The sequence below is a fragment of the Jaculus jaculus genome, chromosome 1 (assembly GCF_020740685.1).
Source record: "Jaculus jaculus isolate mJacJac1 chromosome 1, mJacJac1.mat.Y.cur, whole genome shotgun sequence".
NCBI lineage: Eukaryota > Metazoa > Chordata > Mammalia > Rodentia > Dipodidae > Jaculus > Jaculus jaculus.
This window is the reverse complement of record NC_059102.1, coordinates 13,955,347-13,982,290: the sequence shown is the minus strand read 5'-3', so window position 1 is coordinate 13,982,290 and position 26,944 is coordinate 13,955,347. Positions and strand designations below refer to the sequence as shown.

Here is a 26,944-nt window from a genome sequence, read left to right as displayed (position 1 = left end):
ATCTCTCTCTCTGCTTGCAAATAAATAAATAAATAGTTTTAAAAAATTAGGCTGGGCAAGGTGGCACATGCCTTTAATCCCAGCACTTGGGAGACAGAGGTAGGAGGATCGCCATGAGTTCAAGATCAGCCTGAGATTATATAGGGAAAACCAGGTCAGCCTGGGCAAGAGTAAGACCGTACCTCAAAAAACAAACAAACAAACAAAAAAATAAGGCAGGTATGGTGTCACAACTGTAATCCCAGCACTTGGGGGATTAAGGTTCAAGACCAGCCTGGGTTACAGTGAATTCCAAAACAGGCTGAGCTGTACATAGTGAAGCCCTGTTCAAAACACAACAAACTTGCCAACTACAGTGCCCGGCTGGCTGAGTGGTCCTTCCTCCCTGTTGCATCTGCAGAACCTAGGCTTATTATGACATTGACATACAAAATTGCGTCCAATCAAGAGGCATAGCGATGCATGTGGCTGGGTGTTTTCTTTGTTTTGTTTTGTTTTTGTTTTTCGAGGTAGGGTCTCCTCATAGTCCAGGCTGACCTTGAGTCACAGCAATCTTCTTACCTCTCCCTCCTGAGTGCTGGGATTAAAGGCATGTGCTACCACACCTCACGATGCTTGTTGTTTTTATTGGCTATAAAGTGGTCCTGGCCTTTCATAAAATAAATAGGCCACCTACTTACTACTTGACATTTTTAAAATTTAATTACTTTTTATTAGCAACTTCCATGATTATAAACAATATCCCATGGTAATTCCCTCTCCCCCACTTAACATTTAAAAAAATCCAAAGTATGCAGTTTCAAGTGTTCTTGAAAATATCAATGAATAATAGTGTCTAAATGTACCTGCCCGAATGAATGCATTGAGGCTGAACAAATGATAGTCTCCAATACCACAAACCAGAAACACTTCAGAAAGTTCTAGGCCAATCTATGGGAATAAAGCACTATAAATTTCACTTATTTTTAAGTACAATAGTATAGAATAAGCCTAAATGTTCAGCTCAGTGCTGGATCATAGTGACATGAATTAAAATGAGCAGAAAGCAAGGTTGATGGTTGTAGGTTTATGACTAACTTCATGGATTATTTCATTTCAATAGTAAATACTGAGTGGATATGGATGGAGTCTGCATAACGTGAAAATGAGATGACGTTTTCTTCACATACCATAGCAGGAAGCCTCTGCTCTTTAAAGCCATTTGGTAAAATGCTGTGACTCATGTAACTTCAGGGGTTTTGTTTTTCTGTTTATATAAATAGCAGCAATTCAAAAGTAGTATTCTAAGTTACCATTCAGAAATGACTGCAGATAGCGTGCCTGCAGTTTGGTGCCATCTTACAAGCCACCAGCAGTGCAGAGCCTGTGCCCTCTTCCACCCACCAGCAGTGCAGAGCCTGTGCCCTCTTCCACCCACCAGCAGTGCAGAGCCTGTGCCCTCTTCCACCCACCAGCAGTGCAGAGCCTGTGCCCTCTTCCACCCACCAGCAGTGCAGAGCCTGTGCCATCTTATCCACCAGCGGTGCATTAATGTTCCTCACCAGCAATTTATTTTTTTTCTTTTTCGAGGTAGGGTGTCACTCTAGCCCAGGCTGACCTCGCATTCACTATGTAGTCTCAGGGTGGCCTCGAATTCACAGTGACCCTCCTACCTCTGCCTCCCGAGTGCTGGGATGAAAGGCCACCATGCCTGGCTGCTTTTTTTTTTTTTTTTTTTCCCTTAATTCTCATCCTGTGTGAAGTGATATCTTACTATGGTTTTGAGTTTATTTTCTCTAACGTGTGCTCTTGAGGACTGACTTTTGCTAGTTGGCCTTTTCCACATCTTTCTTAGAATAACCATGTCTGTTCAAATCCCTTGCCTATTTTTAAAAAAAAATATATTTATCTATTTGAGGGAGAAAAAAAGGGGAGTGATGATGGGTGCACCAGGGCTTCCACTTGCTGCCTACACACTCCAGACACATGCACCACCTTGTGCATCTGCCTTATGTGGGTTCCAGGGAATTAAACCTTGGGTCCTTTGGCATTGCAGGCAAGTACCTTAAATGCTGAGCCATCTCTCCAGTCCCCCTTGCCTATTTTTTCATTGGATCATTTTTTCTTTTTTAACTTTTAATTTATTTTATTTGAGAGACAGAAGCAATAGGGGGTGGGGAGAATGGGTTTGCCAAGGCCTCTAACCACTGCAAACAAATTCCAGATCCATGTACCACCTTGTGCATCTGGCTTATGTGCGTTCCAGGGAATTAAATCTTGGGTCTTTGGCTTTGTAGGCAAGTGCCTTAACCACTAAGCAATCTCTCCACCCCCCCCCTTGCCTATTTTTTTAATTGACAACTTATAGACAATAAACCATGGTAATCCCCCCTTTCCCCTTTGCAACTCCACTCTCCATCTTATCTCCCCCCCCCATCAGGCTTTTATTTTGATGTCATGATCTTTTCCTGCTATAACGATGGTCTTGTGTAGGTAGTATCAGGGATTGCAAGGTCATGGTTATCCAGGCCATTTTGTGTCTGAAGGAGTGAGTGCATTGTCCCCTTGCTTATTTTTCTTTTTCTTCCTTTCTTTAAATTTTTAAAATTTTTTTTTATTTTTTTAGTTTTTCGAGGTAGGGTCTTATTCTGGCTCAGGCTGACCTAGAATTCACTATGTAGTCTCAGGGTGGCCTCGAACTCTCTGTGATCCTCCTACCTCTGCCTTCCGAGTGCTGGGATTAAAGGCATGCGCCACCACGCCTGGCCCTTTGCTCCCCCCACGCACCCCAGGTAGGGTTTCACTTTAGCTCAGGTGGACCTGGAATTCACTATGTAGTCTCAGGTGGCCTTGAACTCATAGTGATCCTCCTTCCTCTCCCTCCCAAGTGCTGGGGTTAAAGGCGTGCACCACCAGGCCTGTCTCTTGCCTATTTTTAAGAAGTTTATTTATTTATTTATTTGACAGAGAAGGGAGGAGGAGAGATGAGCACACCAGGGCCTCCAGCCACTGCAAATGAACTCCAGACATGTGCGCCCCCTTGCACATCTGGCTAACATGGGTCCTGGGGAATTGAACCTGGATCCTTTGGTTTTGCTGGCAAACACCTTAACTGCTAAGCCATTCCTTCAGCCCCCCTTGCCTATTTTATTATTTTTATTTTTTGGTTTTTCGAGGTAGGGTCTCTAGCCCAGGCTGACCTGGAACTCACTGTGGAGTCTCAGGGTGGCCTTGAACTCACGGTGATCCTCCTACCTCTTGCTCCCAAGTGCTGGGGTTAAAGGCGTGCACTACCACGCCAGGCATTGCCTCTGTTTTTCTTTTTTTCACGGTAGGGTTTCATTCTAGCTCAGGTTGACCTGGAATTCACTATGTAGTCTCAGGGTGGCCTTGAAGTTACCATGATCCTCCTACCTCTGCCTCCCGAGTGAATTGCCTATTTTTTAATTGTATCATTTTGTCTTTGTTGAGTTCTAAATTAAAATATCCAAAACTGAGGCTGGGATTAGGTTCAAGCAAGAGTAAGGCAGAATTGTGCAAAGACACGAGTGTTTTTACTTAAATATTTGTTTTGCTCCTTATACTTTTGTAGTGATTTGATATTTAAGACAGTGTACTAAATTTAATGTATTACACTGAAGACTGGGCACCACCTTGAATTTTGCTAGTGTTTGCTTGCTTCCCGGCAGGACTGTTAACTTTAGAGTTGCTAGGAGTAGTTTACAGAACCCCTACTCGGAGGCAGGTGGCTGTGCTGGATCTCGGGCGGGGCGGGAGCTGTCCAGTGTGGCCGGCCGCCCCGCTGGCTGGACATCCGTGGTCGCTTGCTTGGCGGCGTGGCCGGCTGGGGCTGCGCGAGCTGCTCAGTCCGTCCTTTGGACGCGTCTTTCTCTTTCCCGCCCCTTCCTCCTGGCCGCTGGTTGTCTTGGGACCATCGCTGACTTTAGTGACCATAGCGAGCCTGTTCTTCAGCTCCACAAAGCCTGGCCTTTTTCTCCTGGCTCGCGGGCCCAGGCAGCTGCCCCCCGGCAAGCCAGGAGCGCGGGTGGCTGCTTTGTCCCTCGGGAGTGAGAGTGGGGGCAGCGGCTGTGCCCACCTCCCGCGGCCGTGCTCTCCTCCCGCGGCCGTGCCCTCCTCCCGCGGCCGTGCCCACCTCCCGCGGCCGTGCTCTCTTCCCGCGGCCGTGCCCCCCTCCCGCGGCCGTGCCCTCCTCCCGCGGCCGTGCCCCCTCCCGCGGCCGTGCCCCCCTCCCGCGGCCGTGCCCCCCTCCCGCGGCCGTGCCCCCCTCCCGCGGCCGTGCCCCCCTCCCGCGGCCGTGCCCCCCTCCCGCGGCCGTGCCCACCTCCCGCGGCCGTGCCCACCTTCTCTGCCCCTGCAGCTGGACAAAGACGTGAGCCCTCACCTATCCCATGCCATCCCATCCCATCCCTTACCACCCCCCGGGCTGGGCCGGGGTCCGTGCCCTCTACGGATGCGGAGGGCGCTGGGTGCCCGGGATGAGGTGCACATGCGCACTGGGGCAGTCAGTGGGACGGGGGCGGCCCGAGCCCGGGAGGGCGGGGCTTGGCGCGGCCGCAGCTCTGCCGCATTTGCTGCAGGCGCGAGGTTGGCAGCAGGCGGCTCCGAGCGAGCTTCGAGGCATTGACGGGCAGACGCGAGGACGGACAGACGGACCATGCCGCGCGCCCACAGGTCCCCGGCCCCCGCATCGCGGGCTGCCGCTGCCACCGTGACGAACGCGAATGCCAAGGCCACGGACCCCAACTCTGACTGCACGCTGGCCACGACTTTAAAGATTTTTCTCCTTTTCGCAGGACTTATGGTTAAAGTTCCTGTGGGGTTGTATTTTTCCTGTAAATTACTTCTTTTCCAAAGTCTGATGTTGATGTCCGCAGAAGACAGCGGCTTTTACGCGACCATTGTGGCAGTGGTGGGGATTCATGTGGTTCTGGCAATTTTTGTTTTCATTGCGTGGAAGGAGGGCTTGCCTCTGTGGAGGGTAAAGAAGGAATAGAGCAGCTTCTCAGGAGCTGCCAGGGCGGGGGGCACTAAAAGGGTTTTTTTTTTCTTTCTTGTTCGTATTATAGACGTGCTTTTTCGTGTTGTTGTTGCTTAAATTTTTATTTTTAAGGAAGAGGGTGGGTGGGGAGGGGGGGCCTATAACCTGCTGCTAGGACTTCAGTAAAAACTGTGGGTGGGGGGAGGGCTGCCATTTTTCAACCACCTGTTACTGCCAAGTGCTTTTTGTTGAAGACATGGTTTTTTAACTGAGGATCATGTTTGACTGTTGTAAATATTAATGCCCAAATGGGAAGTTAGGATGAGAGAAACACTGCAATTAGGAGTACAATTTACTTCATATTAAAATTCGTGTTGTGATGTAATTTTCGTGGCGTGGCTTGAAGCAACAATTTCCGAACTGCACGTAAGTATCAGTGCACAGAGCTAAATGACATTATGCCGCATTATTCTTAGCAAAGCTGTCAGGGTCACTCATGTTAGGGTTTCCCTTTTCCCATAGATTGTTAGTTGGTTAGCGCTCAAATTTTGTCTTTTAGAATTAATCTGTGTTTTATTGGGTTCTTGCATAGTGTCTCATCTGTGAGGTTTTTCAGTATGTTTGACCAAAATTGCGTTGCATCTGTTGTTTTAAAGTCAGCCTCTAGGAGTTCTGCCGCAGTAGTGCCCACTAATGAGAAGACCGCAGTTCCGGGTTTCCCTGCAGTGCCTCCTAAACAATGACCTCATTCTTACGCAGATTTAACTAGTGTCTTACATTCCATCCACAAAGGACTGTCACTATTTTCCATTTGCTTTTCTGCTAACATTTGTGGTAGTAAGATCTAACAAATAGGTATGAAAATCTAAGGCAGAAATGTCTAGCAGTGGAATCTGGATGCCACCTATCAGAATGCAGAGCTAGCAGTCTTGATGGCAAGGCTGTTATTCCTGTTAGAGCAGTTAGGTAACAGGTTTCATCTGAGTCCAGATTCTACCTGTTCACTGTGGATTATTTGTAGATATTTCAGTTGATTGATTCCTCAGTAATTTTTCAAGGATACACATTTTATTGGGGTGTTGATTTAATGGTTTATCAATATTTATGTGACTTTTAAATTTTGATATTTGGTTTTAGAGTGGGTAAATATGACAAGATGGCCTTAGAAAAATGTTCGTCTGTTTCTTGAAAGCCAAGTAAAAGAATCTGTAGTGAAAGACATGGAACGTAGCTTGGAGTTGTTCCATTGTCACACAATGTGTTAAGCTTTTATAAAATTATTTCCCAAAAACATTCTCCTTAAGTGTAAAAATATCCTAAATATGTTTTTACATAGGTTTCATTGCGAGATACTCTATTTCTCCTTTTCAGTCTCATGTTTTCCTTTCTTCCTAGTGCCTGCCTTTCTACCATTCTCCTCCATCCCCTCCCCCGAATCATCCCATCCCTCACCTGCCCCTCTGCAGGAATGGACCGCCCCTCGGCTTCTGTCCCTTCCTATGCTTCCCTCATTTCTCAAATCTGATTTTTTTTTTTTTTTGCATTTTCCAAATGGTTAGATTGCATTATATTGAACTTAAGAAGTAGGATTCCTGATTTCATTTTCTCCCCCTTTGGTCCCCGTCAGTCTTGTTGTAAGTGGCCGTGCTGTTGGGAAATGCAGATGGCAATGAGTAACCCTGTGTTGTGTCATTCAGCCTCCCCGACGCCGCGCACAGAGACGCGGATGTGCTGCTGCTGCTTTCCAGCTCCGCGTACTACGTCGCCTAGTAAGTCGTGTGCATTCCTGCTTTGACCTTGGCTCCCAAAGCAGGTCTCCCTTGAGAATTCATAACAGAAAAACTTGAGATGTAGACATGTGAAGAGTCATTGAAATCTTTACCTTAAATAATTCTGTTTATCAGTTTCAACAGTTTAGTTATTAATCACAGCACAGGAAGCACTACTGTGTTTTTGGCTTAGTGTTACTTGTGTGTCCCCCAGGTTTTGATGTATTTCGTTTATTACTATTTTTCAATTTTATTTGGGAGAGAAAGAGGCAGAGACAGGGGGGAAGGGGGAGAGAGAGGCTGAGTATGCCAGGGCCTTCAGCCCCTGCAAACAAACCCCAGACAGATGTGCCGCCTAGTACATCTGGCTTATGTGGGTCCTGGGGAATCAAAGGTAGGTCCTTTGGCTTAGTAGGCAAGCACCTTAACCACTAAGCCACCTCTCCAGCCCACAAAAACACTGATGGCCCTATATCATTGCTTGGATTGTACTGTATTTGTCTCATTGTTAGGCATTGAATTATCTTTTTTGCTGTTGTGAATTGTTATGTGTATATGCATGGTATGTTTGTATGGTGCTTTCATTTTAGTTAGATTGGTTTTAATTTTTGTAAAAAAAAATTTATAGAACAAATGATTTTTGCTTTGTGATTGATTTCTTTCTTTCTTTTTTAAAATTTTCTTCTTGAGGTAGAGTCTCACTCTAGCCCGGGCTGATCTGGAATTCACTATGTAGTCTCAGGGTGGCCTTGAACTCACAGCAGTCCTCCGACCTCTGCCTCCCCAGTGCTGGAATTAAAGGCGTGTGCCACCACACCCAGCCTGATTTTCTTTTTAAATGTAAGATCTATAAACTAATTTTCCATTAGTTGTTAAACTACCTGTTAATTTTAGTCTAGTTTTATAAGTATTTCTTATGTTTAAATTTTTATTCTTGAATGTATTGTTGAATGAATATTGGGTTGAGAAATATTTTAACAGAGTGTTGTAGTTTGTTACATCATGCCTCCAGTGACATGCCAAAGAAGCTTCTGCTTTTAAATCTCTTTTTTCTCCCTTTCCCTAGTTATGATGATGAAGTTGATAAAGTAAACCAGTACCAGCGATTGAGTCTAGAAGACCTGGAAAAAATTGAAATAGGTAAATGTCAACATATCAGCCAACTTATAGAAGGGTAAGATTATTTAGTAGTTAACTGGTGTAACATCAGTGTGGAAACTAGGAAGGGCTGGTCCAAGTCGCCTGTGGCTTCAGACTGCCTTTTTGTTCTTTAGAGATGAATGATAGATACACATGATTTCAGCCGGGCGTGGTGGCGCACGCCTTTAATCCCAGCATTGGGGAGGCAGAGGTAGGAGGATCACTGTGAGTTTGAGGCCACCCTGAGTCTGTGTAGTGAATTCCAGGTCAGCCTGAGCAAGAGTGAGACCCTACCTCGAAAAACAAACAAACAAAATTACTTGATTTCATTTGGAAGGGGGGGGGACTCAAAAAGTTTAGATAATTGAGCCTCAAGGAGAGTTCTTTCAGCTTCATCAAGTCAAATAGTCATGATAAGCTTTTATCTTAAGTGTTCTTGTTTAGATGATGAAGAAAAATGTGTTTAGATAGCTAATTGGTGAATGTTCATTGGTCCTTTGAAGTAGAGAAGTGCTGGGCAAAAGATAATACATTGTGTATATTCATTCGTGTGGTTTTCAGGTCCTGAACCCACTCTTTTTGGCAAGCCAAAGTTCTCCTGCATGCGACTGCACTACAGACATAAGGAGGCAAGTGGTTATTTCCATACCCTGCGAGCCGTCACCCGCAGCCCAGAAGAAGATGGAAAGGGTAAGCACGGGAAGATGGGAGTTCGCACTGATGACTCCATCTGCTTGCGTCACAGCTCCACCTGGAGTAGGGCCTCACATAGAATAGCTCCGAGGGAGAACAGGTCCGGGGAACAGCTTTGCGATTTGAGACCTTCAGATGACTCCTTTATAACTAGAAAGAAAGCTTAATGAACAGAGTATGTAGTTTGGGGCAAGGAATTTCTGTCACAGCTGGGCATAGTTCTTGGACAAGTATGAACTATAACAACTATTGATTTTTTTATTCTTTTGCTTTTGCGCTTGACTCCTTTGAACATTTAATTAGTAGGATAAGTAGTGAAGAGCAGGCAGCAGCTTTCTGATTGTAGCAAATAAAGCAGCATTTCATTCAAGTGAGAACTACATTTTCCTGTTCTGGGGGAAGTTGGTGAGCAGTCAAATGTGCGTTTCAGACACTCTCCAGTGCATTGCAGAGATGCTGCAGATCACCAAGCAAGCCATGGGACTGGATGTCCAGGTCACCGAGAAGAGACTTGAGAGGTGAGAAGGAAACATTGCTACCCAGTGCCAGAGGTCTGTAAACCTCAGCCCTCGTGAGGTGGAAGCAGGAGGGTCAGGAGTTCAAGACCAGCCTAGGCTATGTGAGACCCTGTCTCAAAAATAACAGAACTATATTACTATATAGGCTTCCATCTTCTTTATTTGGTGGTAGTCCTGGTGGTTGAACCTGTGGTTTCATGCATACTAGGCAAGCCTGACCTGTACTCCCAACCTAAGGATATCCGAATGCTGAGGCCCCTCAATACAAACTACATCTGTGTTGTCCCAAGAAAATGTTTTTTACATAGCGTAAGTAGTATACATATATTATTATTATTGTTAGTTTTGTATTTTTGAGGTAGGGTCTCACTCTAGCTCGGGCTGACCTGGAATCCACTCTGTAGTCTCAGGGTGGCCTTGAACTCACTGTGATCCTCCTACCTCAGCCTCCCGAGTGCTGAGATTAAAGGTGTGTGCCACCACCCCTGGCCCTACACATACATTATTTAAGAGGTGTTTGAGGGTAATTTTGACTGCACTTCTGTTTGTAGTGTATTATATGAATTCAGCACATTCTGGTCAATCACTTAAAAAATTATTTTTCATCATGGAAAATGTTAATAAAAATTAAAAAAAAACTACTGACAAAAAATGAACAAATAAATAAAAACCATTGACAGTTTAAAAAAAAATAAAAAGAGGGCTGGAGAGATGGCTTAGTGGTTAAGGCACTTAACATAGGCACTTGCCTGTGAAACCTAAGGATACAGGTTTAATTCCCCAGGACCCATGTAAGCCAGATGCACAAGGTGGCGCATACATCTGGAGTTTGTTTCCAGTGGCTGGAGGCCCTGGTGTGCCCAGTCTCTCTCTCTCACCATCTGCCTTTTTCTCTCTCTGTAATAAATAAATCAAATTTAAAAAATAAAATAATTTTTAAGAATTAAAAAAATAAGAGGTTGCTGAAAAAAAAAAAAAGAAAAAAAATTATTTTTCAAGGTAGGGTCTTACTCTAGTCCAGGCTGACTTGGAGTTCGCTATATAGTCTCAGGGTGGCCCTGAACTCACCGTGATCCTCCCACCTCTGCCTCCCAAGTGCTGGGATTAAAGGCATGCGCCACCACGCCCGGCTAGAAATTTAATTTTTAAAAATACTATTTGAGGGCTGGAGAGATGGCTTAGCGGTTAAGCGCTTGCCTGTGAAGCCTAAGGACCCCAGTTCGAGGCTCGGTTCCCCAGCTCCCACGTTAGCCAGATGCACAAGGGGGTGCACGCGTCTGGAGTTCGTTTGCAGAGGCTGGAAGCCCTGGCATGCCCATTCTCTCTCCCTCTATCTGTCTGTGTCTGTCGTTCTCAAATAAATAAATAAATAATTAAAAATATATATTATTTGAGTGAGAGAGACAGATAGAAAAACGAATTCTAAAAGCTGGGCGTGGTGGTGCATGCCTTTAATCTCAGCACTTGGGAGGCAGAGGTAGGAGGATCACAGTGAGTTCGAGGCTACCCTGAGACTATATGGTTAATTCCAGGGCCAGCCTGGGCTATAGCGAAACCCTACCTCGAAAAACCAAAACCAAAACAAAACAAAGCTAGAGCTGGAGAGTTGACTTAGCAGTTAAGGCACTTGCCCGTGAAGACTAAGGATCCAAGTTCTATTCCCTAGTACCCACATAAGCCAGCTGCACAAGGTGGGGCATGCGTCTGGAGTCTGTACTGGCTGGAGGCCCTGGCGTGCCCACTTTGTCTTTCTCTCAAGTAAATGAATAAAATACTTAAGAAAAAAAAGAAATTAGAAAAATAAACTCTAGACACATGCACAACTTTTTGCATCTGGCTTTATGTGGGTACTAGGGAATTGAACCTGGGTTCTCAGGCTTTGCCAGCAAGCACCTTTAACTGTTAAGCCATCTCTCCAGCCCTAGAAAAAAAAAGTTTTTTAAAAATATTTTATTTTTTGAGAGAGAAAGAGAAAAAGAGAGAAGAGGCAGATAGAATGGGTGCACCAGGGCTTCCTGCCACTGCAAACAAACTCCACAGGCATGTGCCACCTTGTGCATCTGGGTACTGAGGAATCGAACCTGGGTCCTTAGGCTTCATAGGCAAATACCTTAACTACTAAGCCATCTCACCAGCCACTCTCCCCCAGAAAAATTTTAATTATGCATGTAACTCTTGTATTTCGTTTAGTCTCAATTCCACAGAGTTATCTGGTCTCATCAGTTGGAAACGCACGGTTTCCAGAAATTTGGGGCTAAACTTAAATAAGCAAAGCATTTTCACATATACATAACTGGAATGGAAATTTGATTCAATAGGGAATTAACTTTTTTCACTCTTAACTTACAGGAAGAACAGTAAACCTCACGAAGGCATCATTGGTATCAGATCTCAAAACCAAGGGTCTTTGGCTCAGGGGAGAAAATTTTTAATGAGCAAATTTTCATCTCTAAATCAAAAAGTGAAGCAGACCAAATCCAATGTAAACATTGGCAACCTCCGGAAGTTAGGAAACTTTACAAAACCCGAAATGAAAGTCAACTTTCTGAAGCCAAACTTGAAAGTCAATCTCTGGAAATCAGATAGTAGTCTTGAGACTATGGACGGTAAGGTCCAGGCTGAGTCTGATGGAGACCTGTCTTCAGATAACGGCTCGTACCACTCTGATGAATTCCTCACAGATCCCAAGTCGGAGGAAGACAGGCAGCTAGCTGATTCTTTGGAGAGTGCAGGACCAGTAGATTATGTCCTTCCTAGCTGTGGCATTATTGCTTCAGCACCTCGGTTAGGCAGTCGGTCCCAGTCTGTAAGCAACACTGACGTTGGCGGTCACCCTCCCTCGGAGGTTACTGCTGGTCCTGCAAGTGGGCTTAGAGAAGACCAGGAGTCTCCCTTGAAGAAGAGTCCTTCTGCTGACAGCATACGCGTACTGACCAGCTTTGCTAAGCCTGTGGATGTTTACTGCCACAGGTTCGTGCAAGACGCACAAAACAAAATGACTGAGATATTGGAGGTGAGGTCTGTGTCTCAAACTAGTGAGGAAGGAAATCAAACTACGAATCAAGTTTCTGATGAAGACACCCATTCAGAATCCGTGGAGCAGACGCCCTCCCGACCATCGCAGTTAGACGTCTCTCTCTCTGCAACAGGCCCACAGCTTCTGTCAGTCGGAGCAGCCCACTCTGCTCTGGCCAACAAGAGCCCCAGCTCTGGTTCTAGCGTGCTGGACCTGGAGGCGGGACCTCACATCACTCCTTCCCCGTCTGAGAGCAGTGGCAGCAGAGCCGTCTCTCCCTTTGCAAAGATCCGCAGCTCCATGGTGCAGGTGGCTAGTATTACCCAGGCCGGGTTAACCCACGGTATAAACTTGGCAGTGGCAAAAGTTCAGAAGAGTCCTGCAGAACCCGAGGTGGTTAATGAAATCCAGCAAAATGAACTTAAAAATATGTTTACGCAATGCCAGACACGAATCATTCAGATCTAGATTTTAGTCACAAAGAATTGTGTGGCTTGTATTTGAAATTTCAAAAAGGCTATATTAACTTGTGTCTGAACTTAGGGATCACAAATTCTAATTGTTTACTAGCAAGTGTTTTGCAAGGAGTCCGAAGCGGAGCAGAAATCCATAGTCAGAGCCAAGATGAGTGCACGCTGGTGTGTAGACCTGAGTAGCATACGCAGTATAGGGTGGTGTGTTTCTCTTGTTCGGGGATGGTTACTTTGGGATAGAAACTTGCCTGGTTTCTGAAGCAGGGAGAGGAAGGAGTCTGTGAAGGAGACACAAGCCCACGTGAGAGAGGCCCTGTCTGCTTGGCCGTCAGCGCCTTCCCGTGCACCGCCTCCAGTCAGTTACACACTCAGCATTGATAGGTATGGAGGGCCATCAGAATGTACAAACTTGGTTTGGATGGCTTACCAGTTCCCTCTGGAATTGAGGGTTGACATTAGTAAAGAAACATATTCTCATTTGATCCTAACTTCTTCCCTTCTACTTACAAAAAATTATATTAAAAATTGTGCAGCTACTACTGCCCCCCAACTTGTTAACAGGTTTGCTTGTCATAAAGTAAACCTGGTACATGAAATGGGAATGGCAACAGTGATTAACTTTCATGTTGCTGTTTGGAGGAATGTAAGAATATATAATGGCTCCTGGAATTTCTAGAAGAAAGTCTTCAAGTTGTGATTGTTTTCTGGGGAGCATCGTGTGACGGCTCAGAACTACTGAAAATTTAGTCTGAAGCACAGCTGTGCTGAAACTGGTCTATGACAATAACTGACCACAAAGAACCAGGGCCACCTGTACAACCTACATTAAGATTCCAGCAAGTACCGCTTTCTGTGGTATCTCCAGGGCCTTACTCTGGTGAAGTCATTCTTGGCTGAATAATATGTCTGTGGTAACGCCGATAAGCATTCCACTTGTTATTTATTAGTGATTTTTTTTTGAAGTGTCAAGTCTTGTGACTATTAAAGTACCATTGTAATTTAAAGCAACACCATGTATAAGATTCCTTTTTCCTAAGTTATGCCCCATACAGGCATATAGACGTTGCTCAGTTTCCTGGTTATTCAGCAGGATTACCACCTTCTCTTAAGTAAGAACGACAAACTTTTATGTCTGTGTGCACGGGAGAGGAGGAGTGTCTCAGAAGTCTGAGGGTTCCAGTCTTTTGCTGAGTCTTATAATTCATGAAAAACAGCCAAAGGTACTGATAATTTGGGAGGTTTTATTTACTGGAAAAGGGTTCTTCCAAGGGAACTTTTAGGTAAGACCAAGCAAAATTATGATCTCTTTGGTAAATTACAGTATACATTGGCACAATTAGAGACATAACTAAAAAAATCTTATTGTAGGACAGAGAAAATGTATTTTATTCTCACAAATCCAACTAAGCATTTTATTTCCAAAAGTTTAAGGTCTAGTCTACCAGTTATAAAAATGAAAACCAGTTAGAATTCTAATATAAACATTATTTACATTAGTTTATAAAAATAGATTTGAATTTAGGAAAAGAATGCTGGACAACTAGTAATTTTTACTTCCCTTCATTAGGCAAAAATCCTTGATTATGTCAAGGCTGACCCTGTTTCCTTGGTTAACGCTGTCAGTTTTAAGCCTTCCTAATAGGAAAAAATGAAGGAATCATTAAACTGATCTGTTTCCAACTAGCTAAGTCAACTGACAAAAAGAAATCAGTCTTCATATATACTACTAATAGCTTGAAAATAATGTTTTGGCCTTTCTGAAGATCCTTGTTGCCACGATTACCACTATATTAACCTGATGACTACAATAGTATTTTTGATCGTTTGAAAATGTGCATATCAGAATTGGTCTGGGGATGCAGCTCAGTGGTACAGCACTTTCCTACACTATAACAGGGCTGGGATTTGATCCCCAGCACCATAAAGATCGAAGTTTACCTTTTTATGGGTTTGGACAAATTTCCATAAGGTAGCATAGCATGTTTTTATGTTTATCCCAAAAGATGGTGATTCCCAAATACTCTAGGATATGCAAAAGGTAAGGACAGTGTAGTGTTCACAAAGCTACATTTATTCTAAGATTATCTATCTCATTCTGAGATTGTCCTTTTAAGGAAAAGGGGGAAATCACACAGTGTTTTGTTTTTTGTTTTTTTTTTAATATCAATTGGCAAAATAAATTGGCAACTCTAACCTAAAAAAAATCTTTGGAAGTATTACTGGCTCATGAAATCTACAAGTTAGGAACTGCTATGTAAAAGACTGGTTCTGTAGGCTGTTAAGTAGGAAAGGGTTTCTATGGCCAAACGTTTGGAAATTGCTACTGTAGGGTTCACATGTCAATCCATGGCAAGTACACCTCACCCCAGACTATTGAGCACTCAGACCCACTGCGTCAACCACCAGAGAGAATTCTGAAGTGCAGTTCCTCCAGCACTGCCGCGGCTACGACTCGCTTCACGTGAACTTGGCATTTCCACGGAGTCTGGCCTATGACTTAGCCACAGCTAAGGAAATGGTATAATCATCAGCAACATCAATATTAAACCTTCAATATCAAATACATTTTTGTACATCATTACTAATTTATATAATTAAAAAACAAACTCCAAAAGCTCCATAAAACCAGTAAGGTAAAAGCCATTACTGAGCATCATATAAACTTCAGGTGGTACCAGGCCTTGATTTCAGGAAAAGTCATTGGTTCTTGATACAAATTTATAAAAGAATAGTACAAATGACGTTTGAATGTTGTGATGATGTGGCTGCAGGCTGTCCGGTACTCTCCGTGTGTGAGAACTTCAAAGCTCATTCCCATTCACACATTTCTGCTGCTGAAGCCGGGTTCTTCTTAAGGACTCCAGCTGCTTTGCTCTCAGCCATCGTTCTCGGGAGAGTGTCGTCTGACCAGCACTCAGAGACAGAAATCTGGTTTGAAATACAGAAACAATTGACACCTCTAGTTAGGATACAGTATTGAAGCACTGCCCTGCTGGGAGACAAGACCATCCTGAGAGTTCCAGCTGGGGGAGGGCTCATTCTTGGAAGCTTGAAGAATAGGCCGTGTGCCTGTGCCACTGGCCAAATGCAATTCCTCCTCAATAAACTTTTTTTTTGTTTATTTTTATTTATTTGAGAGCAACAGACAGACAGAGAATGGGCACAACAGGGCCTCCAGCCACTGCAAATGAACTCCAGATGCATGCGCCACTTTGTGCATCTGGCTTATGTGGGTCCTGGGGAATCGAGCCTCAAACTGAGGTCCTTAAGCTTCACTGCTAACTAAGCTATCTCTCTAGTGCCCCCCCATAAACTTTTTATGAGGTGTTTGTAAAAGGAAAACTTCATTTCCATTTTTACAAGTCTGCATCAGCGTAACTGAATAAATCAGGAGGATTACCCCCAGCCCACAGAAGAGCAGGTAGGGACATGTGCTACTTACCGAGCGACCACAAGCAGCTGGTGGAGATCGTCGGCAGTGATACTCTGAGGGTCGTTCTTCCTCATTTCCACAAAATCATCTTCGACTGCCTTTACCAAAGAGTAGCACACTTTAGAAAGCATTCCTTCAAAGTTTCCTTAAGGACATTTCAAAACTACTAGCTTTTCCAAAGCTCTGGAAAAAATCCACACACTTCAACAACCCGGGGCGCATGCACCTGTAGAAACAGGTGGCTCTTCTGAGCAAAACGGCGACCTCTGTGGCGCCGTACCTCTTCTGTGCCCACCCTCCACGGCCCTCCCAGGTGATGGCCGGGAGTCCCTGGCGCGGGCAGCAGTCAGGCTGGAGCTCCTCAAAGCACCGCTCCCAGGGAACCGCCATTACAGGACTTGTCTGACAGTTCCCGGGGAGAAGTCACTTGCAAGGCCGGCCTGCCTGAGGGGAACAGCCTCCCCCCCCCCCCCCCCCCCCCCAGCATTTATCAGAAGCTACCAGAAGCAATCGGTTGTCACGGCTGTCTGAGACAACATGCAGTGATGGCACCAACTGACAGGCTAACCCAGGCATGGGAAAGCGGGGAGTAAGTTACCCACCGGGGCCTGGGGAAGTAGCTCAGGGGTAAGACCGCTGGTGTGGGCTGGAGGGATGGTTTAGAGGTTAAGGCATTTGTCTGCAAAGCCAAAGGATGCAGGTTCGATTCCCCAGGACCCATGTAAGCCAGATGTACAAGGGGGCGCACACATGCCTGGAGTTTGTTTGCAGTGGCTGGAGGCCCTAATGTGCCCACTCTCTGTGTCAAATAAATAAATACAATATTAATTTAAAAAAAAAACTGCTTGCCTAACATGCAGGGCCCAAGGGTTTCATGCACTGCATCTGGACCCCGAGACCCCAGGGGGTTTAAGAAGCCATTCATCCCTAGGGTTTTCGAAGGCCCTGTGCATGCTTGCTCCACCATGTACACAGAACCCCTCAGCCCAGGCTAAGAGAGCTTTTAAGGAATATTCTGTCGAGATATTAATCTACCAGAAAGTTAACATCCACTCACATAAAGCCTGACAGGCATTCATTCAGTGTGCCTACCACACAAATAAGTGTTCTCAAACTTCCCGAATTAACTGAAGAGCACCAGAATGTACACATCAAAGTGCAACAAGAGCCGGGCGGGGTGGCGCACGCCTTTAATCCCAGCACTCGGGAGGCAGAGGTAGGAGGATCGCATGAGTTCAAGGCCACCCTGGGATTCCATCGCAAATTCCAGATCAGCCTGGGTTAGAGTGAGACCCTACCTCAAAAAAACAAAAACAAAAACAAAACACAAGTTGGGTGTGGTGGTGCATGCCTTTAATCCTAGCACTCCAATGGCAGAGGTAGGACCGCTGTGAACTTGAGGTCAGCTTGGCTACAGCAAGACCCTACTTCAAAAAAAAAACAAACTTTTTTTGCCAGACATGGTGGCACTAGGTAGACAGAGGGGTTCAAGGACATGATGAATTCTAGGTCAGCTTGGGCTAGGAAGTGAGACCCTACCTCAAAAAATAAAATAAAGAACCAACAACAAGAACAAGCCATACTCAAAGGAATCCAGACAGGCATCCATTGAGGGTCACGGGAGGTGTCCTCCATAAGGAGGGTCTACTGCTTAAAGAACGAAAGGAAAACATGGGAAAAATGGCTGGCCAGACAGACTATTAAAATGGGGAAATGTAGCTCAGTGGCAGGGGATGCTTTAGCATGTGCGACGCCCTCAGCTGGATCCCTAGCAGTGCAGAAATGAATGAAAAGTAGTGTAGACCATAGTCCCAGATAAACAGGAAGATGAAGCTCTCCTGAGCAGACACGCCCTACAGAAAGCACTGAACATAGGCTTCTCTGGGCAGTAATGCAGACACGAGACAGGTGAGCCCACAGGAGGAGGAAATAAAAACCCTGGTGGCCCATGCCTATAATCCCCACACTTGGCAGGCTGAGACAGAAGAGTAAGCGTGAGGCTAGCCTTGACTATATAGCAAGACACCTGTCACACAACAAAAGTTATGTTTTCTTGTTTGCAAGTTTTCCACTGCTGTGAAAGATAACTTCATAATGCAACAATTACATGCTATGGATATACAATGTATAAAGATATAATCTGAAAATGGATGGACCTGGAAAAGATTATACTAAGTGAGGTAACCCAGGCCCATATGTGGATCCTAGCTACAGATGATTGGGCTTCTGTGTGAGAAGGAAAAAGCTCAGTAGCAGAGGCCAGTAAGTTAAAAAGGAGACATAAAGGGAAGAGAAAGGAAGGGAGGAGGGTACTTAATAGGTTGATATTGTATACATGTAAGTACAATGATTGAGATGGGGAGGTAATATGATGGAGAATGGAATTTCAAAGGGGAAAGTGTCAGGGGGGAGGGAGAGAATTACCATGGGATATTTTTTTTTATAATCATGGCAAATGTTAATAAAAATTTAAAAAATTTTAAAAAAAGATAATAATCTGTATACTACAGAATGAGTAAGGGAGTAAAAAATGTATATACTAAACTATCAATTGCTACATAGATTGTTATGGTTAGGATAACAGTTTTAGTACCCAGAGCAATCACTGAAAAATCTGAGGGCTGGAGATGGCTTAGTGGTTAAGGCACTTGCCTGCGAAGCCTAAGGACACACATTCTATTCTCCAGATGTTATGTTAGCCAGATGCACAAAAGTAAGGCAAGCACATGGTTGCACAGGCCCACTAGGTGGCGCAAGTGTCTGGAGTTCAATTTCAGTGGCTGAGGCCCTGGTGTGCCAATTCTCTCTCCCTCCTCTTTCTTGTTCTAAGTAAAAAATAAAATATTTTTAAAAATATGACCAAACCCTCAACGTGAGGGCTCAGTGGTGAGTGCTTAGCTCCCACCATACATTCAGACCTGGTTTTGAACTCTGGCACTGAAAAAATGAAAACAAGGGCTGGAGAGAGAGCTCAGTGGTTAAGCTGCTTGTCTATAAAGCCCAACAACCTGGGTTTGATTTCCCAGTACCCACTTAAAGCCAGATGCATAAGGTGGAGCATGGAATTTGTTTGCAATGCCTAGAGGCCCCTGGGGTGCTCATTCTCTCTCTATCACTCTCTGCTTGCAAATGACTGAATGGATAAGTAAACGTGCCCAGGACGGGCACGGATAGGAGGTGCGGGAGAACACGAACGACCTCTCACTTCTGACAAAAGGGGGACGCTGGAGGACGACAGGCACAGACAGCCAACAGCAACTTCGTGCTGGTGGCTGCGGCCATGCGCGCTGGCTGGACGCCGCCGCTCAGCACGGGGACCTCCTGTGCCTCAGACGCACCTTGGTTATGTCATCAGATATGCTGTAATCCAGGAATCTCAGCAGAGTCAAGTAGATCCGGAACTTGTTCAGCACAGAAGGCAGCACCGCGGAGAGAAGGCTGTTCATGTACTCCTCCATGTTGGGTGGAATCAGCTGGGGCTGTAAGTGGATCTGGCAGTCTGCCTGGAAAGAGAAACAGAACACTGTACTTTCCATGTTCTCACATTAGCCCACACTCAGGGTGCATCCTCCATAAGCTCCTAAGTAGATTCTCCTGCCTCAGGCCCCCCAGTACTGGGATTACTGATATGTACCACTGTGCCTGGCAGGGAGTCAGTTTTTTTTTTCCTTCAAGGTAGGGTTTCACTGTAGTCCAGGCTGACCTGGAATTCCCTATGTAGTATCAGGGTGGCCTTGAACTCACAATGATCCTCCTACCTCTGCCTCCCGAGTGCTGGGATTAAAGGTGTGTGCCACCACACCTAGCTAGGGAGTCATATTCTTTTCTTTTCAATTTTTTTTATTAACTTCCATGATTGTAAACAATATCCCATGGTAATGCCCTCCCTTCCCCCACTTTCCCCTTTGAAACTCCATCATATCCCCTCCCCATCTCAATCAGTCTCTTTTATTTTGATGTCATCATCTTTTCCTCCTATTATGATGGTCTTGTGTAGGTAGTGTGAGGCACTGTGAGGTCATGGATATCCAGGCTATTTCGTGTCTAGGGGGAACACATTATAAGGAGTCCTATCCTTCCTTTGGTTCTTACATTCTTCCTGCCACCTCATCTGCAATAGGGAGTTAGTTTTTAGTAATACTTTATAAACTCACAATCCCACTGTGGCCTGAATGGCTAGAATTACAGGTATGCACCACCACTTACAGCTAATCCACAATTTTATAATAATTTATAAAGTATAAATTCAATAATGTAAATCTAATAAATAATCTGAAATATAATGTATGTCATAAATAATCTAAAATGTAACTAAGGTTATATTTTCCTTTGTTACTTGTGTTTCCACAATGGCATCAATAAGTACATAACAGCAGCCAACTTGTGCACAGCACTTTCCCGGTCCTCCTTGGTCAGAATGCTTCTCATTAGTCCTGGTGAGTACGCCTCTCACACCTGGGAGCATTCTCACCCCTCAGACGGAACTGCTCTTGATTACCTACTCTGAAGATCAGAACATTTCCATAAAGCATAAGGTGGATTACCAAGGGACCGGAGCTGTTAGAGAACAAACTAAAATAGCTCTCGCTTTAGGCTAGCTGCTGGCACACACCTATAATCCCAGCGCCTGACAGGTAGTGTAAAGAGGGCCAGGAGTTCAAGGTCATCCTTGGTTATTGAGTTTGGACTACATAAGGCCCCGTCTCAACAAATCAGGAAGCGTGGCAGAAACAAAAGGACAAAAGAGCAGCCTGGACTCTACAACTAAGTCAGGTGATGAGCTTCTGCTCTTTAATTCCAAGTGTGGGAGCTCTGCTGCCAGAAACCACAGACTGGCTGTTTTTTGTTGTTTTTTTTTTTAAGGTAGGGTCTCCCTGTAGTCCAGGCTGACCTGGAATTCACTATGTAGTCTCAGGGTGGCCTCGAACTCACTGCGATCCACCTACTTCTGCTTCCTGAGTGTTGGGATTATAGGCATATGCCACCATGCCTGGCTGACTAGCTGGTTTTTGATAGTGGTAAGTGTTCAAAACAGGAACAAAATAACTGGTTCCCTTACTAATAACCAGTAGCCATAATTTCTTTTTTTTTTTTTTGTATTATGGGTAGAACCCAGAGCCCTGCATATACTAAGCAAGTACTCTATCCCACTAAGCTACACCCCATCTCTTTTGGGGGTATCTTACTATGTTGCCCAGGCTGGGCTTGAACTCCTCATCCTCCCACCTTAAACTCTGGAGTGGCTAGAATTACAGGTGTGTACAGTCACTCACACTTAAACCACAACTTCACAAATGCAGCATTAGTAACACGAAGTACCAAGAAACAACAAGTACACTCCTATCTTTCCAATGTAACCTCCGTCCACATAGCAATGAGGCCCCATACCGGGAGCAGTGACCTTCCCTCAGAAGTGATGAGAACATTGATGTTGCATGGGAACTCCATCTGATGGTAACTGAAGTCATAATCTACCTTCTGCCAAGTTATCAGGTTGCTCAGGGCAGTCACATTATGAACACCTGGAAGACCAAGATCATCGTTTTCAGTCACTTGATTTTCATCAAACAAATCAGTTTGCCTGATAATGACAGGAAGATGGGAAGACATGACGACACAAGGTCCTGACTAAGCTGAATGTCACCATGCTAAATGTTTACTAGGTAGACAGTATTAGGACAAGTAGAACTTTCTAGGGTCAAAACTGCCCAGAAATCTAATGCCTAACTAGATATGCCATTAATGAAAAATTGGACATCAATAAACTGATTACTTCCTGGGTCAGAGAGCTAAGACTTCCTATACTTAAGATTGCTGCATTGTCCTGTTACCATAACTCACCTTTGCCTTAACTGTGCTTTTTCATCTACTTGTAGTTCTTGGACTTATAAAACTAACTCTCAATTCTCTTCATCCGGACATGCGTATAGTCGAATTACAATTACGACTGAGGATAGACAGTCCAAACCACAAGACCTGTCAAATGCTGTTCAAAGTCTCTGAAAGCTCTCAGTGATTTTCCTACTTCAGTCTATTGTGCTGGGATTATAGGCACAAGCCACCACACCTGGCTATACTTCTTGTATGAGGTAGCAGATAACAAAAAACTCCTCTCATTTCAGCGTTTCTATAGGTTACAACACTGGTTTTCAAGATAATCATAACAAAATGGTTGGTGCACACAATGAACTTGTAATATATGCTCAAGTGGATAGGCCAAGGCCTTTCTTTTTAAAAAAATATTTATTTTTATTTATTTATTTGACAGAGAGAGGAAGAAAGGGAGAGAGACAGAGAATGTGTGCACCAGGGCCTCCAGCCACTGCAAACGCCTTAACGGCTGAGCTATCCCTCTAGCCCAAGGCCTTTCTTTTTATACATTTTTAAAAAATGAATTTATCGGGCTGGTGGAAAGATGACATAGCAATTAAGGCACTTGCTAGCAAAGCCTAAAGACCCAGGTTCACTTCCCCAGTATCCATGTAAGCAAGATGCACGAAGTAGCACACGCACCTGGAGTTCATTTGCAGAGGCCCTGGTGCACCTATTCTCTTTCCATACCTCTTTATCTCTCTCCAATAAATAAACAAAATATTTTAAAAAAAAATGAATTTATCTTAGAAGCTGTTGTCGGAGCTGTCTTTAACAGGGGAAAGTCAGAAGAGACTGGTGGGAAACACGTGTGCACACCTGAGGTGTCCAGCTGCCCTTGTTCTAGAAGAGTCTCATCGATGACAAGGGAGGTGCTGCTGGGCAGCTGCAGGAGTCCGCTGATCAAGCGGTTGGCCGTGTAGTCTTTGTGGGGGACGAATTTCAGCTGGTTCATGTTCTCTATAGTCATCTGCAGACGAAAAGACTGGAACAGAAATTTTTTAATGAGCAAGGATCTAAGTTTTCCTATTTATAAAAATATGTATTTAGAGCTAAAACACTGTTTCCCATAACAATAGTGCTCTCTCATCAATTTCTAAGAAAGCAGTAACGTGGTTTCTGCGACTCTAAGAAGCAAAGCTATCAACAGTCTACACTGAAATTTCACGCACTGCATGAGCTGCTTTGCTCTAAAGTGTCTTTTCCAGCTGGGTGTGCAGCCCGCCACACGCACGTAATTCTGCCTATCAAAAAGCCAAAGAAGGGGGCTGGAGAGATGGCTTAGTGGTTAAGCGCTTGCCTGTGAAGCCTAAGGACCCCGGTTCAAGACTCCATTCCCCAGGACCCATGTTAGCCAGATGCACAGAGGGCGCACGTGTCTGGAGTTCGTTTGCAGTGGCTGGAAGCCCTGGCGTGCCCATTCTTTCTCTATCTATCTGCCTCTTTCTCTCTGTCACTCTCAAATATATAAAAACTTAAAAAAAACCGGGTGTGGTGGCGCATGCCTTTAATCCCAGCACGCGGGAGGAGGCAGAGGTAGAAGGATCGTCATGAGTTCGAGGCCACCGAGACCCCATAGTGAATTCCAGGTCAGCCTAAGCTAGAGTGAGATCCTACCTCAAAAAACAAAACAACAACAACAACAACAAAAACCAAAAAAACAAACAAAAACAAAAACCTTAAAAAAGAAAAAGCCAAGGAAGTGGGGAGAGATGGCTTAGTGGTTAAGGTGTTTACTGGCAAAGCCAAAGGACCTCAGTTCGATTCCCCAGGACCCAGTATGGAGTTCACTTGCAGTGGCTGGAGACCCTGGTGTGCCCATTCTCTCTCATGCAAATAATTACAGATTTTTAAAAAGTTGAGGAAGGAGCAGTGATAGATGGAGGGCAGCCTGATATACAAAGTCAATCTGTATTTTACAGTATTTATTTGAGAGAAAGTGGGTGTGTCAAGGCCTCCAGCCACTGCAAACAAACTCCAGACACAAACACCACTTTGTGTATCAGGCTTTACATGAGTACTAGGGAATCAAACCCGTGTCCTTAGGCTTTGCAGGCAAGCACCTTAACTGCTAAGCCATCATTCCAGCCCCTTTTCAGTATTCTTGAGTAACTTTTACTTGCCAATGTATCAACTGGTAGGTGAAAATATATGTCTATATCAGACAACCAGAAGCTTAACTTCTTTAACCTAGCACAAGATAGCAAAACAGAAAAATGTTTATACTCACTATTCATTGGCTAAGAAGAGGTTTAGTCTCATTTTCCAATATTCTCTGAACTAAAATCATATTCATGGGCTGGAGAGATGCTAAATACTTAAGGCACTTGCCTGCTATGTCTAATGACCCGGGTTCAAGTCCCCAGTACCTGCATACAGGCAGATGCATAAAGTGGCACAAGCATCTGGAGTTCCTTTGCAGTGGCTAGAGGCCCTGTGACACACCTATTCTCTGTGCTTGCTAATAAACATAAAAAGAGATTGCCAGGTCAGCCTGGGCCAGAGTGAGACCCTACCTCGAAAAACAAGCAAATTAAAATATATGCCTGGCGTGGTGGCGCACACCTTTTATCCCAGCAATTGGGAGGCAGGGGTAGGAGGATCACCGAGTTCGAGGCCACCATGAGACTACACAGTGAATTCCAGGTCAGCCTGGGCTACAGTAAGATCCTACCTTGAACAATGAAACAACAAAAATTTAAAAAAATGTATTTCTCTCTCACTGACCACTGTTTAAAACAAATTATTAAGGAATTTCCGGAAGCAGAGCACACTGAGGAGTGCTTAGCCCTGCAGAGTTCACTACGACACCCTCATCTATTAGAGGAGGCACTGCCCACACCTTTGCCTCCATCCTTAAGCCCATCCTGTTCAATGCCCCTTCATCCTGTGCCTGGAGAGAAGCGTGGGTGGAAGGAGGCGGTCAGGAAAAAGGGAGACTTCCAGCTAAGATTTAGAGGAATTGTACCCTTTGGCTCAATATTTCTAAGAAAATAATTGTGTGTGGGGGGCTCGCTACAGATTAAAAACAAAACTAGGGTTGGAGAGATGGCTTAGCAGTGAAAAGTAATTCCTTGCATTGCCAAAGGACCTAGGTTCTATTCCCTAGGACCGACCCATGTAAGCCAGATGCACACGGTGACACATATCTGTTGTTTGTATGCAGTGGTGAGGGACCCTGGTGTACCCATCCTCTCTCTCTAGGTGTCTCTTTTCTCTCTCTCAAATAAATGATGATAATAAAAGAGTAAGCAAGGAAGCAGGGCCTAGCACAACAGGTGACCATGAGTTGGGCAAGGTGGTGCACACCTTTACTCCTAGCAGAGGCAGGAGGATTGCTGTGAGTTTTGAGGGCAGCCTGGAGCTACAGAGTGAATTCTAGGTTAGTGTGGGCTAGAGAGTGACCCTACCTTGAAAAATCCCAAAACCAGCCAACAAAAAACCCCAAACAAAATAAGCAGGTGACCGTGTCCAGAGGCTCTGCCACAAAAGCAAGGGCAGGCCGGCTCAGCCAGCCTGCAGCGAGTCGGAGGGGAGCGCGGTGCACCTGCACCTGCGCACAGGTGAGATCTAGAGACTACGAGGGGGAGAGAAACGCCTCCCTGTGCTGTCTCGGGTCGGCCCCTCCTCAGAGCACCCTCCCCATGTAGAAATCTAACTCATGTCCCAAAAATGCCAAGAAGCCCTGGCCTCGTAGCCGAGTGACCTGAACTGTCCCATGACCCTACCTTCCTCTCTCACTGGCCTTCCTGCTGGCGCCCCTCACGTGCGCTAGCAAGCTGCTCCTCGCGCCTGTGCGTGTGGGCGACACACAGGCGAACCCAGCCAGCCACCAGCCACCAGCCACCAGCCACCAGCCACCAGCCACGGCTGGGATCTGACTGGAAAAACGGACAACGGCAGAGGTCCACTGCCAGGCCCCTGTCTCCTCCTCAGGGGCTTCACTGCTCTGCACTGAACTTAAAGAACATACCATGTATTACTTTCTTGTCCCTACACCACAAAAATATGAACTCCACGAGGGCAAAGGACCCAACTATGTCTATTAATAGTGGTGTAAGGACGAGTGAACTGCTGTGACTCTCTATGGCATCTTCGACATAAAAACTGTACTTTTGGGATGAGAGATGGCTCAGCAGTTAAGACACTTTCTGCAAAGCCAAAGGACCCACATTTGATTCCCTGGTACTCACATAAGCCAGATGTATAAGGTGGCACATGCGTTTTGAGTTTGTTTCCAGTGGCTAGAGGCCCTGGCACACCCATTCTTGCTCTTAAAGCTACCCCCCCCCACACACTATTTCTCTCAAATAAATAAAACATTTTAAAAAATTATACTTTTATTTACATTCTTTTTGTTTGTTTGTTTTTTCTAGGTAGGGTCTCACTGTAGTCCAGGCTGACCTGGAATTCACTATGCAGTCTCAGTGGCCTCAAACTCACGGCGATCCTCCTACCTCTGCCTCCCAAGTGTTGGGATAAAAGGTGTGTGCCACCATGCCTGGCGTATTTACACTCTTTTCATGTACAAGATACACCAATCAACTTTACTACAGCAAAATACTAAAATTTCATTAAAAGGGTTTTAAATCCCACACTTCAACAGGCAAATAATCTAGTGGTATTCTACTAATCTAGATTTTTAAAGTGCTAAACAGTATGACTTTTTTTTGTTGTTTTTTGGAGGTAGGGTTTCACTCTAGCTCAGGCTGACTTATAATTCACTATGTAGTCTCAGGCTGGCCACAAACTCACAGCAATCCTCCTACCTCTGCTGCCCGAGTGCTGGGATTAAAGGCATGCGCCACCATACCCAGCAGCACCATTAATTTTTAATGTATAATTTAACATATCTACAGTTTTAATTTCTTTTTTAAGAATATTTTTATTTATTGCACACCAGAAAGAGAGAAAGAATGGGCACATCAGGGCCTCTCGCCACTGCAAAGGAACACCAGACACGTGCCTCCATCGCATCTTGTTTATGTAGGTTGTGGAGAATCAAACCTGGGTCCTTAGGCTTCGCAGGAAAAGTTCCTTAACTGCTAGGCCA

At 44.9% G+C, this 26,944-nt stretch overlaps 2 protein-coding genes across 5 annotated transcripts in view; one reads left to right on the top strand and one right to left on the bottom strand.

Moving 5' to 3' along the window:
* Inpp5f (inositol polyphosphate-5-phosphatase F) overlaps positions 1-13,595 on the top strand; it is a 117,493-nt gene extending 103,898 nt beyond the window's left edge. For all 3 annotated transcript variants that reach the window (XM_045142001.1, XM_045142002.1, XM_045142003.1), the window contains 5 exons: positions 6,676-6,747; positions 7,814-7,887; positions 8,449-8,577; positions 9,011-9,098; positions 11,448-13,595. In XM_045142001.1, the coding sequence (XP_044997936.1) occupies positions 6,676-6,747; positions 7,814-7,887; positions 8,449-8,577; positions 9,011-9,098; positions 11,448-12,582 (1,498 nt within the window). In that variant the 3' untranslated portion in view covers positions 12,583-13,595. The remainder of the gene's footprint in view (positions 1-6,675; positions 6,748-7,813; positions 7,888-8,448; positions 8,578-9,010; positions 9,099-11,447) is intronic.
* Positions 13,596-13,808: 213 nt separating this feature from the next.
* The window catches only part of LOC101597791 (minichromosome maintenance complex binding protein), a 42,981-nt gene continuing 29,845 nt past the window's right edge, over positions 13,809-26,944 (bottom strand). For both annotated transcript variants that reach the window (XM_045142007.1, XM_045142006.1), the window contains exons 12-16: positions 22,711-22,876; positions 21,409-21,542; positions 19,359-19,523; positions 16,030-16,118; positions 13,809-15,515 (exon numbers count right to left, since the gene is read on the bottom strand). In XM_045142007.1, the coding sequence (XP_044997942.1) occupies positions 15,389-15,515; positions 16,030-16,118; positions 19,359-19,523; positions 21,409-21,542; positions 22,711-22,876 (681 nt within the window). In that variant the 3' untranslated portion in view covers positions 13,809-15,388. The remainder of the gene's footprint in view (positions 15,516-16,029; positions 16,119-19,358; positions 19,524-21,408; positions 21,543-22,710; positions 22,877-26,944) is intronic.